This window comes from Talpa occidentalis, unplaced genomic scaffold (genome assembly GCF_014898055.3).
Source record: "Talpa occidentalis isolate TD23 unplaced genomic scaffold, MPIMG_talOcc4v2.1 talOcc4.11, whole genome shotgun sequence".
NCBI classification, from domain to species: Eukaryota; Metazoa; Chordata; class Mammalia; order Eulipotyphla; family Talpidae; genus Talpa; species Talpa occidentalis.
Window position 1 is genome coordinate 90,018,526 of NW_023601104.1, and position 13,558 is coordinate 90,032,083.

General features: G+C 46.9%; 1 protein-coding gene across 1 annotated transcript in view; it reads left to right on the forward strand.

The window, feature by feature from the left end:
• Positions 1–11,142: 11,142 nt before the first annotated feature.
• SPTLC2 (serine palmitoyltransferase long chain base subunit 2) overlaps positions 11,143–13,558 on the forward strand; it is a 97,891-nt gene continuing 95,475 nt past the window's right edge. Inside the window, exon 1 of the mRNA XM_037503772.2 lies at positions 11,143–11,328. Coding sequence (XP_037359669.1) covers positions 11,212–11,328 — 117 coding nt within the window. The 5' untranslated portion in view covers positions 11,143–11,211. The remainder of the gene's footprint in view (positions 11,329–13,558) is intronic.

A 13,558-nucleotide genomic window follows, 5' to 3' on the forward strand; every position in this document is an offset into this window, starting at 1 on the left:
CTCTGCTCCAGAAAGAACAAGTAGTTCTGCTGTCTGCCCCCTCCAGGGCACAGTCTGTCTGTGTGTCTTGATGATTAGTCATGCTGTCCATTTTGCCCCAAGCTGTCTCCTCACATTTCTTTTACTATTTTTTTTCCTGGTTACCATTCCTAGAAGGATGTATTTCAAGAGATATTTTTTTATAATTTTAATTTATTTCATTTTTTTTCATGTATCATATTCTAACTTTTCTATGTTAAATATATGTTACTTTTGTGACAGAAAAAAAATAGTCTTCACCCTGGGGCTGGCTAGAGCTCCCTTTCTGGCAGCATAGCAACTCTGTGTCAGAATTTGGGAAGCAGAGTCTGTGATGGAGACAGCCAGGGCTGATGACCCACTCTTTGTACACTTACATTGTCTTGAATGAGCTCAGAGTTTCTGTAGATAGTTGATTAATCTCACCAAAATAGTGGCTTGGTGGCACCCCTTTATGTTCTCCCCCAATGTTTTCTCAAGTTTCCAAATATTGAAGTTCTGCTTCTCTTTTGATTAAGGATTCCCTCTTTAAACCATTTATTTCTTTTTGTATCTTACTATAAACAATCCATGCAACCAGGTCACTTCTTTAACACCTTGCTTAGATTTGTCCTCCACCAAATAACCAATTTCATCACTCAACAAGTTCTGGCTTCCACAAAATGCTAGGACAGGAACTGCAATCCAGCCCAGTTCTTTGCCACTTTGTAGCAAGCTTGGCCTTTCCTTCCTTGCCCAAAAGCATGCTCCTCATTTCTTCCTGAGGGCCCCTTAGAATGATCTGTGTGCCCACCAACCTTCTGTTCCAGAACACTTAGAATTTTTTTTTTTTAGATTTATTTATTTATTTCTATAAGCACTGGGTACAGTCAGAAGTGCTGGAGGGTGAGAGAATTCACCAGAGCCAGAGCCAGGAACAGAACAGGCAGAAGACCAAAGACACTGCTGAGGGGAGCAGTGGGCGCAGCAGGAGAGGTCTGCGCACCATGTGGGACCCTCGCTGGCAGCCGGAGATCAAACCGGTGCTGCAGAGACCACCGGCAGCTCCACAGCCCAGCGCTCAACCGCTGCGCCACCAGGGAGGCCCAACACTTAGAAATTTTTTAATAGTACTGAGACTTTCTCTCTAGCTCTCCTTTTTTCTTTCTGGGCTTTCACCAGAATTGCCTGGAAAGGTCCATTAATGACATTATAGGCTTTTTCTATCACACATCTTAAAACTTTACAGCTTCTCTCCATTCTGTGCTTCCAAAGCCACTTCCACATTTGGGTGTTGCTTAGAGCAACACGCTCTTCTCAGAGCCAGTTTTCTGTTCCTCTGTTTGGACTACTATAACAGAAGACCATAGATCAAATAACTACAAACAATAGAAACCTTTTTCTTGCAGTTCTGGAACCTGGGAAGCTCAAGGTCAAGGTTCTGGCCGATTTGGCATCTGGTGAGAACACATTTTTCACCATCACCTCACATCACCAAAGAGACAAGGAATTTCTCTGGGATCTGTTTTATAAAGGCCCTGATCCCATTCATAAGGGCTCCACTGTCATGAGCGAATCACCCCTTAAAGGTGGGGACTGCCTAATAATCATCATTTCGGGGGGTAGGATCTTAACATATAAATGGGGCAGAGCAATATTTAGTTTTTTTGCGTTCGATTCTTCCATTTCTGCAAAATTCTAGGTATTTCAAATTATTTTATCAACTGAAACTCTGGGAATGGAGGTGGAGGAGGTGGTGGTGAAGGAGGGAAAAATTCCCAAAAGGGCATTGGGAAGCTTGTGAGCCTGATAAATATGTTCATTATTTTGACTCTGGAGATGATTTCACAGGCGTACACATGTGCCAAAACTCATCAAATCATACACTTAAATATATGCACTTAAATATATATGATACTTGATGTCAATCGTATCTCAGTAATGTAAAATAAAAAATTAACACTATGCTGAAGGACTATAAATAGGGTGATTTATTTTTTTTTTTGATGGTATCTTTTTTTTTTAATAGAGGCATGTTTTTTATTTATTTGTTTGTTTGTTTTTTTTGTTTTGTTTTGTTTTGTTTATACATGCACTGGGTACAGTCAGAAGCGCAGGAGGGTGAGAGAATTCACCAGAGTCAGAGCGGGAGGCAGAGCAGGCAGAAGGACCAAAGTACACTGCTGAGGGGAGCAGTGGGCGGCAGGAGAGGTCTGCGCGCCATGTGGGACCCTCCTCCGGTGGCTGGGGAGCAGCTGGGGATCGAACTGGCGCCGCAGAGGCCGCGGGCAGCTTCGCAACCCAGCGCTCAACCGCTGCGCCACCGGGGAGACCCTAAATAGGGTGATTTAAATTTCAGTTTAAAGTTTAAAGAAAAACAACTTCAGCTGGCATAATTAAAGCAATTTCTTGACTCAGTGTAACTGAAATATCTAGAGGAAGGCTTCAGGCATGGCTTGATCAGAAAGCCACCCCTGCCATGTGTCTGTGAGCCACTCTGCTCATTTCCTGATGTTGGCTTCATTCTTACTCAAACTTTCCTTGCGGCAGCCAAATGACCACAGCAGCTGTAGTCTTCACATTCACACAGCACACGTTCCAAGAGAACAGAGAGGGCTCCTTCCCCAACTATTGAAACAAAATCTCATTTTACCATGATTCAATCCACTAAGCCCCTGTGTCTGTCCCTGAACCAATCATAGTAACTCGTTCCTGGGCAATAGTTTACCCAACTAGAAATATGACTACTAAAACTATGAAGAAAGAGTGGTGTGGGGCCTCTCAGGTGGTCTAGGGGTTAAGTCTCAGCGATATCACTCCTAAGGCTTGAGATTGATCCCCGGCCAGGGAGCTACCCACATGGCACAGCAGACCTCTCCTATCTTGCCCACTGCTCCCCTCAGCAGTGTATTTCAGTCAGTCTGCCTGTTCTGCTCCCCACTCTTTCTCTGGTGGATCCTCTCACCTCCTCCACCCCCTGCACCTCTGGCTACACCCCAGTTCTTCTGTGCAAAAAAAAAAAAAAATTTAATTTAATTTAAAAAAAAAAGAAGGAAAGAGTGGACTGGATGATGGAGAAACAATCATTTGGAATATGAGCTACAGCTTGGCAGATTAGCATCAGATGGTCAGCGTGGGGAGAGGCTGTTTGGGATTGAAATAGAAGGTGACTCTAAAATTTTCACTTATATTTTAAAAGGTGTTATCAGTATAAACAGAATTGTAATATATCTTGAAATCTTAAAGTGTCTTAAGGTAGATCCAAGAAATGTCCATTTTCCTGCCAACTATTTGGGGCACCCCCATTGCCTGTTCTCATTCCTGTGTTTTTCAGGACATCTATTGAGAGCACTTGTCATGTGGCTCTGGAGATACCTGCGGGGGTGTATTAACAACAGAACACTACTCTTCTAGATCCAGGTTAAATTGGCTTTCCCAGATATTAGGGACCAGAAATGACTGGTTTTGGGGGTGGTACAAAAATGGGAAAAAAATGTGAGGAAATGTTATGAAACAGTTGAGGGCTTGGGAAGAACTCCCAAAGCCTATTTTATTTTTTTTTAAAGATTTATTTATTTATGCATACAAGAGCTGGGGTACAAGCCAGAGGTGTGGTGGGTGAGAGGATTCACCAGAGACAAAGTGGGTAGCAGAACAGCTAGATGTACTGAAATACACTGCTGAGGGGAGCAGCGGGGAGACAGGAGAGGTCTGCTGCACTATGTGGGTAGCTCCCTTGCCGGGGATCAAACTCATGCTGTAGTGGCTGTGGATAGCTTAAAGGTTGCATCTTAATCCCTTGCGCCACCAGGGAGGCCCCCAAAGCCTATGTTAAAGAAGTTATTTTGTCCAAGAATATGTAACATTGTTAAGCAAATACAAAAGGAGTCATGGGGAACACTGCAAAATCTTTGAATCTAAAATTGATATTGAAGTGGAAAGAAATAGCAGTCTCACCTTATACCTGTTCAACTGAAATGTGCAAATTTCATCATTCCATAGAAGCTTTTACCACATCGCCTAGTAACAAATGCACTTTCTAGTTTGTCATTTTTCTTTTAACAATTTTTGAATTTTTATTAAGGCATACTTTATACACAATACAGTTTGATTTATGTCATTTAAAATGGACAATTCAGAGCTGCTATAGTCATAACTGCTATAGTTGTCTATGAGTCCTTTGTCATCATCAGTGCTCTCTAGAGAGTAAGTTCTCAGTCTGTAGAGAGGCTGTTCTAATTTTCTTATACAACTACATACATAGAAGGTGCTGATTAATTGCTTTGGGATGATAATTTGGTGAATATATCGATTAATTTATTCAGTTAAGTGAACATAAAGTTGGAGTAAATTTTGGAGACTGAATTTGGGGAGGAGGGAGAGTCTTCCAGTATCAGAACATCTTATAAAAACATCGAGACTCTCCTGGCATTCCTATCTCAGCTTCTTGTCATCTTATTAAACATGAACAGCATATTGGATATCTGCTGTAATTTTTTTTTAAGATTTATTTATTCATTTATACAAGCACTGGGTACAGTCAGAAGTGCGGGAGGGTGAGAGAATTCACCAGAGCCAGAGCGGAGAGCAGAACAGGCAGACTGATGAAATAAACTGCTGAGGGGAGGAGAGGTCTGCACACTATGTGGTACCCTCACTGGCGGCCGGGGATCGAACAGGTGCTGCAGAGGCTGCAGGCAGCCTCGCAGCCCAGCACTCAACTGCTGCGCCACCAGGGAGGCCCAGTAATTTTTTTTTTTAAGATTTATTTATTTTTCTACAAGAGCTGGGGTATAGGTCAGAGGCGCTGGAGGGTGAGAGGATTCACTAGAGACAGAGCAGGGAGCAGAACAGGCAGACGACCGAAATACACTGCTGAGGGGAGCAGCAGGAGCGACAGGAAAGGTCTGCCAAGCCATGAGGGAATCTCCCTGGCCTGCCAGGAATTGAACCCACACTGCAGAGGCTGCAGACAGCTTCACAGCTTTGCGTTCAACCCCCTACGCCACTGGGGAGGCCCTGGATATCTGCTGTTTATATGCCTGCTTAGCACCCCTTTTTTTCTGGTAATAACACCCTTCTCTTCCATTTGGGAAACTATTGATCTCCATTCTCATAGTATGTGTCTCTAGCTGGGCCATTGGGAACCTAGCTGGGACCCTCTCTGGGACGCCAAAAAAGAGATACTCTCTCTCCCGGGTTTTAAAACTGGTGGAAGTCTAGCTTGCCAGCCATGAGCCATCTTTACCATCCCGTAGTGACAATCATTACTTCACATGGAAAAGAAACCGAGGCAGAGGATGCAGAGCCAATGATGGGGATGGATTATTGATGAATTGAGCACCTGGATCCAGTCATATCTACCCCTGATTTTTTGGTTATGTGAGCCAATAAATCTCCTCGATGCTTAATCCACTTTGAATTCAGCCTCAAAACTCACAACTCAAAGAGTTTTGACTAATTCTACCACTGCGGTCATAATTGTTAACTGCAGCAACACCACCTCGCCTCCTCCTTCCTGGAGCCAGAAGCGAAAGACTACTTCCTGAAGCTGAGACTCATGTGGTTGTGACAATCAGCCAAGCGAGTATTCACAGGAAGTCCAGTGTGGCATTGTGGGGTGCGGAGGTAGAGCAGGAGGCTCAAAGGTGTTTCCAGGGCAGAGACCTTCATGAAAACACAGGCTCTAGCTGCCTATTCCTGGAGGTCTTATCTGTTTTATCTCAGAGCTCCTATTGCAAATGCCTTGTTAGACACAGATTAAAATCACTCTACTGGATACTCAGCAGGCACCCTGAGGCAATCAGGACCCATTATTCCTCTTAAGGCCTGCTATGTGCAAGCAATTTTTCCTTTGAACAGCTCAGGCCTTGCAATAATAATGAAACTCTAAACTCTTTCCCCCGCAGATCCTGTTCAGTTTTGTGGATGCAAATAATATTCCCACTGAAAATGGCCCAAAAATGATGTGCAAGATTTTCCAGCAAAAAAAAGGTAGGATCAGAAATCCAGGAAGAGAGGAAGAAAAAGCTTCTATTCATTGTTTTAGATTAGGATTAACAAAAATGGAAATGACAGAGCCATTTCTTGTAAATCATGACTGCAAGCTCCATCAGGACAAAAACCATGTTTCTTTCTGCTTACATTGTCTGTGTGGTACCTAACATGATACCCAGATGCAAATATTTATTGAATGATTGGCCAAGTGGAAATGTCAATCAATGAATGAGCATGAAAAGTTTGGGATGGGAGGATCAACTAATGCTCTGAGTCATGATCAGAGATTGAGTGGTCTAGCTCTGGATTTTGTACTGCAGTATATCACCTCTGAAGGTCCCTTTCGACTTGCTGGAACTGTTATAGAGCAACCCCGATACAAAACGGGGTGCCTGACTGTGGGTCCTCACCCACGCGCTTAAAAGGACTTATCAATGCTCTACTGCAGGCACATGCGAAAGGTTAATAAAAGGTTTGTTTACAAGGGAAGGGGAAATGAGGAAATGTACAGCTCAGGGAGAAAAGTGGGAGACAAAGTTTTAAATGAGTCCTACCCAATCCGCGAATCTGGAATCCCAAATGGCGCTCTGAGAGCTGGCTGCAAGCCAGGAGCCGTGAAGCCAGGAGGCGAGCGACAGAGCAAGCCCCCCCAAGGCCCACGTGTTTGGTTTTTATACCCAACCTGGCTGCTTAACTCCACCCTCAGGTCCCAGCCACCTTCCCTTTGGTGGTGATGGGATTTGTCTTTCCCAATGTCTTGATGGCTTTGGGGTGGGGGTAGGGTCCACAAAGCCTGTATGGGATTAGCTCAGGACATCATTTCCCCCTAACAGTTCTTCTGCAGTCTTTACTGATGCTGTGGACCTTGTCCATTTTTACTTGCCTGGTGTCTCTTATTTTTTCCTTGGTCTCCACTTCCTTTTCAGGAAATGACCTCTGCTCATTATATGTCTTTTTCTTGTCAGGGTGAACCGTGTAAGCACCTCCCTCTGTGAAACCTGTTGGCCTCTATATGGACCAATACCACCCAAACTCAGCCAATCAGCCACTCTCCCAGGACCGTGATTTCAGGGCAAGTGACTCAAGGGTGGAGGGGCTGATTGGAGGTATTTATTTCAGTGGTGGTGGTTCTGCCATAAACCCTAGCTTAGGGCTTTGCTGCTTCACCCTCTGGAGCTTTCCTTATATCTGACTTTTTCTATTCTTGGTCTTCCAGCCTTCAACCAGGTCTCTGAGCTGTGAGTAACCTTCCAATATAATTCCCTCCTATGAAAGTCATCCAGTGTTTACTTGTGCCACACACAATCAAGGACCCCTATCTGATGGTGCAGGTCAGCTGCTCCTCCAGCTAAAAGATTTGGTTTCTTTCACTTTGTTTCTTTTCCTGGCAGCAATCCTGCATGGCCCTTTTAAAAATGATAGATACTGGAAGCCGCCTCCTTTTTACACTCATTCCAGGTGATTTGCCCCTTTCATTTCCAGGTTCTGCCTCCATGTAGTAGAGAGCGGTAGGGCGGTTCCGCCCTGTTGGACAACGATTCTTCCTTCTTTGTTACTGATTCCTCACCCCAGTAGCCTGGCCTTGTGTTTTGACCACTATTGACTGGTTAGTCGTTAGCCATCTCATCTTAAGATGGATCAACTGGATTTCTCTTTCTCGAGAAATTTAACCTAGGGAATGTGAAAGTTGTAGATTAATGAGAGTTAAGCCTCAGAAGTGGTTTGGTGGTAGGGAAGGTCTATAATTTTCTATTGTTGAAGTTTGGGATATTTTCCCTAGGGTCCCAACATTTCCCTATCTTCAGGAGAGTTCCAACAAATTTAACTTTCTTGATTAATTTTTCTAATATTGGCTAATGTTAGCTGCTGCTGAAAATAATTAACATAGTCTCCAGGAGATAGAAGGCTCCTTGGCAGCAGGGTCAAAATTTCATTCATTCATCCATTTACTGAGAACTTACTAAGTGCCAGACACTGCTAGGTTCTGGGAATCCACAGGTTTCCTGTGGGTTTCCTGTCTAGTTTGAGGGTAAAAATGTTTCCTGTCTAGTTTGAGGGTAAAAATGTATTCAATCAATATTCATTAATTTAATCAGTAATTCATTTAATTCAACTAATCACTGTTAGCACTTATTTAAATATTAGGTGACAAACCCTGGTACTAAATGCTTGTCTTATATATTTCTTACAACAATGCCATGAGGTATGTTCTAGATGAAGAAACTGAGTCACACAGAGTTTAGGCGGCTTTGCAAAGTTACGGACTTGTAAGTGCTGGAGCTTTGTCTCTAATCTTGTCCGACTATAGAGGTCTTGCTTCTGTCTACTCCTTTTCAAAGAATCCCAAAGCAATGTGACACATGCTTACATAGGTGTGCAAAATGCTTACAGAGGAGAAGGCCATTGATTTTGCAGGGAGGTTGAAGTTCAAGAAAGGTTTCCCAATCGAATTGGTTTGAGCAATCTTGAAGGAAGAGAAGAATGATATCCCTGGTAGTGAGCCCAGAACTTTGCATGTGAACTCTGGAAAATGATGATGAGGTGGCTTATGCATCTGGAAGGGGTTGTTTTCCTGTTTACACAGAGCCTGGGGTGTTTCCTGCTGCCTTCTGAGGCATCCCCATTGTGATTTAGCAATGGTGTGGTCATCAGATCACTTATGTTCGCAAAAACCTTGTGAGGGAAGTAGTACAGGTCTTAACCTCCTAAGATGGGTGAGGAAACCAAAACTGAAGTTGCATGACCTATTGAAGCGCACATATGATGAGTAAGTGGAAGAACAAGGCAAGGATCTGGTGTCCTGCCTTCAGGAGGGAGGGACTAGCTTCAGGATTCCTCTAATCCAGGCAGGCTCTTTACACATAGGGTGCAGTTCAAGACTTTGCCCTTTCCAGCCTCTGCACCTGAACTTCTGAAGCCTCCCTTTCCCAGGAACACACTCCCTTTCCTTCTCATTTCCAGCTCTCCAAATCCTGCTTACCCTTCAAGATCAAGCTCACCTCATCCCTTCCTCCCAACCGGGTCTCTAAATTCATTCAGTCCCTTGTCTAAACTTCAATTCAGTCCCTTAGCCCTGCTTCCAACTAGATTCTTGCCCTGAAAACTTCCTACATAGAAAACTTCCCTTTATAAAACTGCCTGTTTATGTTGCTGCCATCCGGCTCCCCTTAGTAAAACTCCTGTCCCCTAATCTTTGTAGCCCTAGTTGGCCTCTTATTGTTGTTTACTATATGTGTATTGATTTGTCTGTTTCCAGAACATACGTTCCACGAGGTGCAAGCTATGTGTTTCTTTTTTAGCTTTCTCCATTGGGATTGTAGTGTTTATTGACGCAAGAGATCTGCTCCACCCACCTGCTGTTAGGTTGTTCAGTCCAAAGTCATGCAAAATTGATAGCTTGTCCACCCCCTTTCTAAAACTCCTGAGGGGTTAGGGCGGAGGAAGAATGCGGAAGCTCATATTGGTGCATTAAGCAATTAATAATCAACATTTAATGAACATTCACTAATGGCCAGGTCTTGTACAAAATATGCTTGTGTATACTTAGAAAAACTAAGTGTATACTTAGTGTATACTTAGAAAAACTTGTAAATACTTAGAAAAACTATTCTTATCTCCACTGTGAAGACACATACAGGTCACTCAGCTCACTCATCCTGTAAGTGACAGGGTCAGGATTCAAACCCAGATCCACTGCAGTGTCCATCCGCTTAACAGTAACACTTAATTCTTCATGGTAATGCAAAGTCTCATGCTATATGTGGATTCATTTCCTTTTTAGCCTCCACGGGAATATAGAATTACAGGGGTGGAAAATAATATTATGCTCTAATAATGTTAGGGGGAAAATGATGTCCTAAAGCTAATTCCATACAGGCTTTGTGGACTCCACCCCCACCCCAGGCCAAAGCCAAAGACACTGGGAACTCCAAGTCCCATCACCACCAAAGGGAAGGTGGCTGGGACCTGAGGGTGGGGTTAAGCAGCCAGGTTGGTAAAAAGCCAAACACATGGGCTTTGGAGGGGTTCCCCCATTTTGACTCTCGGCCAGCTCTGAAGAGTGCCTTTGGGTTTCCAGGTCAGCGGATCGGGTAGGACGCATTAAAGACTTTATTTCCCTATTTTCTCCCTGAGTTGTATATTTTCCTTATTTCCTTTTCCCTTGTAAATAAACCTTTTATGAACCTTTTGTGTATGCCTGTAGTGGAGTATTAATAAGTCCCTTTTAAGCGCGCGGGTGAGGACCCACAGCCAGGCAACCCGTTCAATATCGGGGCTGCCCTATAACAATAAGAACCAAGTATTGTGACGGGTGCCCAAAGATTGATTAATATAATTTTTTGCAGCGAGATTATGAAACAGGAAGTATTCAGGTCTTTATAAGCAATTAGGCTCCCAACGTGGTTAAATACTCAAGATTTAGCATCCAGTTAGAAGCAGCTGGAACGAGACCAGGTTGTCTGACTTTCAAGGAAGTCTCTAGAAAGGAGATTGTGCAGGAAACCCTGATAGGGACGGAGCCAAGAGACATCCCAATTATTATTTAAGAAATGTGCACTGCACGGTGCATACTGAAGAACAGTGTGAGGACGTCAAAAAGACTAGTCTATAAACACCCGCAGAGGAATTAGCTAATTAAATAAAGACGCCCTGTCTAGGACTGGGATTCCAACCGAGAGCTTCCCCGGAGGCAAGGGCAGGGAGGGCGCCACCTGTCCGGGCGAACCCAGGAACCCGCTCTAGAGACAGAGGTTCCGCCTCGTTCCTCTCCTCACATCCTGATTGGCTGCTTCTCCCCGGCCCCGCCTCCTCCTCAGTGGGGACCATTAAGCAGCCAAGTTCTACCCACCCGGGCGGGCGCCTCCAATCAGGTCCCAGACCCACCCGTCCCCCAGAGACCCCTGTCTTCGGGCAAGTCCCCTCACTCTCGTCCGTGATTGGCCAGGCGGCACCTGGCTCCGCCTCCGCCTGCTCCGGATTGGCCGGTGGCCCCCGGGCCTCGCGACCCTCCCGCCGCCCCTCCGGTCAGGCCCTCGGCGGCCGGCCTCGGGCGAGCGGCGGCCTCGCGGGCGTGGGCCCCGCCCCCAAGTGACGGCCGCGCCGGGAATTGGCGGCCGCGTGCGGCCACTTCCGGTTTCGGGGGGCGGGAGGGGAGCGGAGCGGGCCGGAGCCGCCGCCGCCCACAGAGCCTGCCCTGCGCCTGGTGCTGCCGGGACGATGCGGCCGGGGCCCGGAGGCTGCTGCTGCCGCCGCCCGCCGCGGCCGAACGGCTGCGTGGCGAACGGGGACGTGCGGAACGGGTACGTGAGGAGCAGCGCCGCCGCCGCCGGCCAGGTACGCGGGGACGGGGCCGCCCGGGGCGCTGGGGCCCCGCGAGCCGGCGCCCTTGCGGGCGGGCGGAGGGGCGGCCGGGCGGGGCGAGGTCGCGGCCCCGGCCCCGGCCGCGGGGGCGGGCGCCGGGCGGCTCGGGGGTGCTGGCGGCGGGGGCCCGAGGCCCGAGGCCCAAGGGCGGCGCGGGGCCCCCCGGGCCCCCGGGCCTGAGCGTTTCCTCGCCCCCCACCCCCAGGTTTGGGCGCGGCCCGACCCGGCCGGGAGTGCGGGCCGCCGGCCGGGGAGCAGCCAGTGGCCCCTCCGGAGCCGGGGGGAGCCTGACCCAGCCCCAGCTCCAGGTTCTGTCCCCGGAGGCGGTGCGTCCTCCCCGGGCCCCACGCCCTCCGAGGGGGACCCCCGGGGGGGGCGTAGAAAGTTCGGAGGTGCTGCCAGGCGGGCACCCCCCGCCCCTCCCCGCCGCATGCCCGCCCTCCCCGCCTGCTGCACCCTGGACCACTTGGCAGGGAACCCGGCTCAGTGCCTCGAAAGCAGCATCCTGTTCCCTCGCGCAAGGGGGTTGTTTACCCTGGTGGTGATAATGGACGAGTCTCTCTACTCATTAAGGTTGAATCACCAAGTCCAGGTAGTTCGGAAATAGTTTTAAAAGTTCTGAATTCAAGATAAAATTTTTATCAACCTTCCAGTTCTCTGGACTGACAGTAACTTTGCTGCAGTGTGTTTTTAAAGATGAGCTGCTTAAAAAGTGCAAGATCAGTGTTCCTGCAAGTGTTGTGTTTCAAAGTCAACTTGCAATTTATTTTTATTTTTATTTATTTATTTTAGAATATTTATTTATGCATGCAAGAGCTGGGGTACAGGCCAGAGATGCAGGGGGTGAGGGGGTGAGAGGATTCACCGGAGATAGAATGGGGAACAGAACAGGCAGACTGACTGAAATACGGGCGAGACAGGAGAGGTCTGCTGTGCCATGTGGATGGCTCCCTGGCGGGAGGGGGAGAGGGGGCTCGAACTCGTGTTGCAGAGGCTGCAGACAGCTTCATAGTGCGATGCTTAACCCCTTGTGCCACCAGGGAGGCCCTTGCAATTTATTTTTAATACTTACAAATCTCATTCAATAATTACGGGAAAAATTTTTTGAAGCGGTGTCTGGCCCTCAACAGGAGTGTCACTGTTGTGATTTAATTTGACTTTAACATAAATATCTGGTATCTTTCTCGCCCAATCAGTAGTTATGGTTTATAGGCTGTTAATCTTTGGTGGGAAATAAAGTAAACCATTTCTCCAGGTCATGTTGACATATTAAGAGTATGGGAGTTGAGGTGGGAGGGAGGGAATATAAAATATGAAAGACTTGCTCACCCCTGTTGTTACAAGGTATAAAGCAACACAGTACACAGATTCAAAAGATAAGGGGTTTTTTTTGGTAAAGATTTATTTATTTAGGGCCTCCCTGGTGGCGCAGCGGTTGAGCGCTGGGTTGCGAAGCTGCCCGCGGCCTCTGCAGCGCTGGTTCCATCCCCGGCTGCTCCCCGGCCACCGGAGGAGGGTCCCGCATGGCGCGCAGACCTCTCCTGCCGCCTGCTGCTCCCCTCAGCAGTGTACTTCGGTCCTTCTGCCTGCTCTGCTCCCCGCTCTGGCTCTGGTGAATTCTCTCACCCTCCCGTGCTTCTGACTGTACCCAGTGCATGTATAAACAAATAAATAAATCTTTTTTTAAAAAAGATTTATTTATTTATGCATACAAGAGCTGGGGTACTGGCCAGAGAGGCACAGGGGTGAGAAGATTCACCAGAGACAGAGTGGGGAACAGAACAGGCCGACTGACCAAAGTACACTGCTGAGGGGAGCAGCGGGCAGTCAAGAGAGGTCTGCTGCACCATGTGGGTTTCTCCCTGGCGGGCCGGGGATTGAACTCGTGCTGCAGAAGCTGTGGACAGCTTCATAGGTTGCATCTTAACCCTTGCGCCACCAGGGAGGCCCAGATTTGTTTTTATTTTTAAAGAAATAACTGTGAGAGAGAAAGTGATAACAATTAGTTCATTGTTAGCAATGGAAGGAGTTGTTTTCCCAGCAGTGTATATGAATGGCTCATAAGTGAAAAACCACTGAACTACACATTATAACAGGGAAATATAATGGGGAAAACTCAAAAAATAAGAGGAAAATGAGTGAGTTATGGTTTTTAAAAGGGAAAAGAAAATCAAGAGAAAGGTGATCATATTTCATAGGTGCT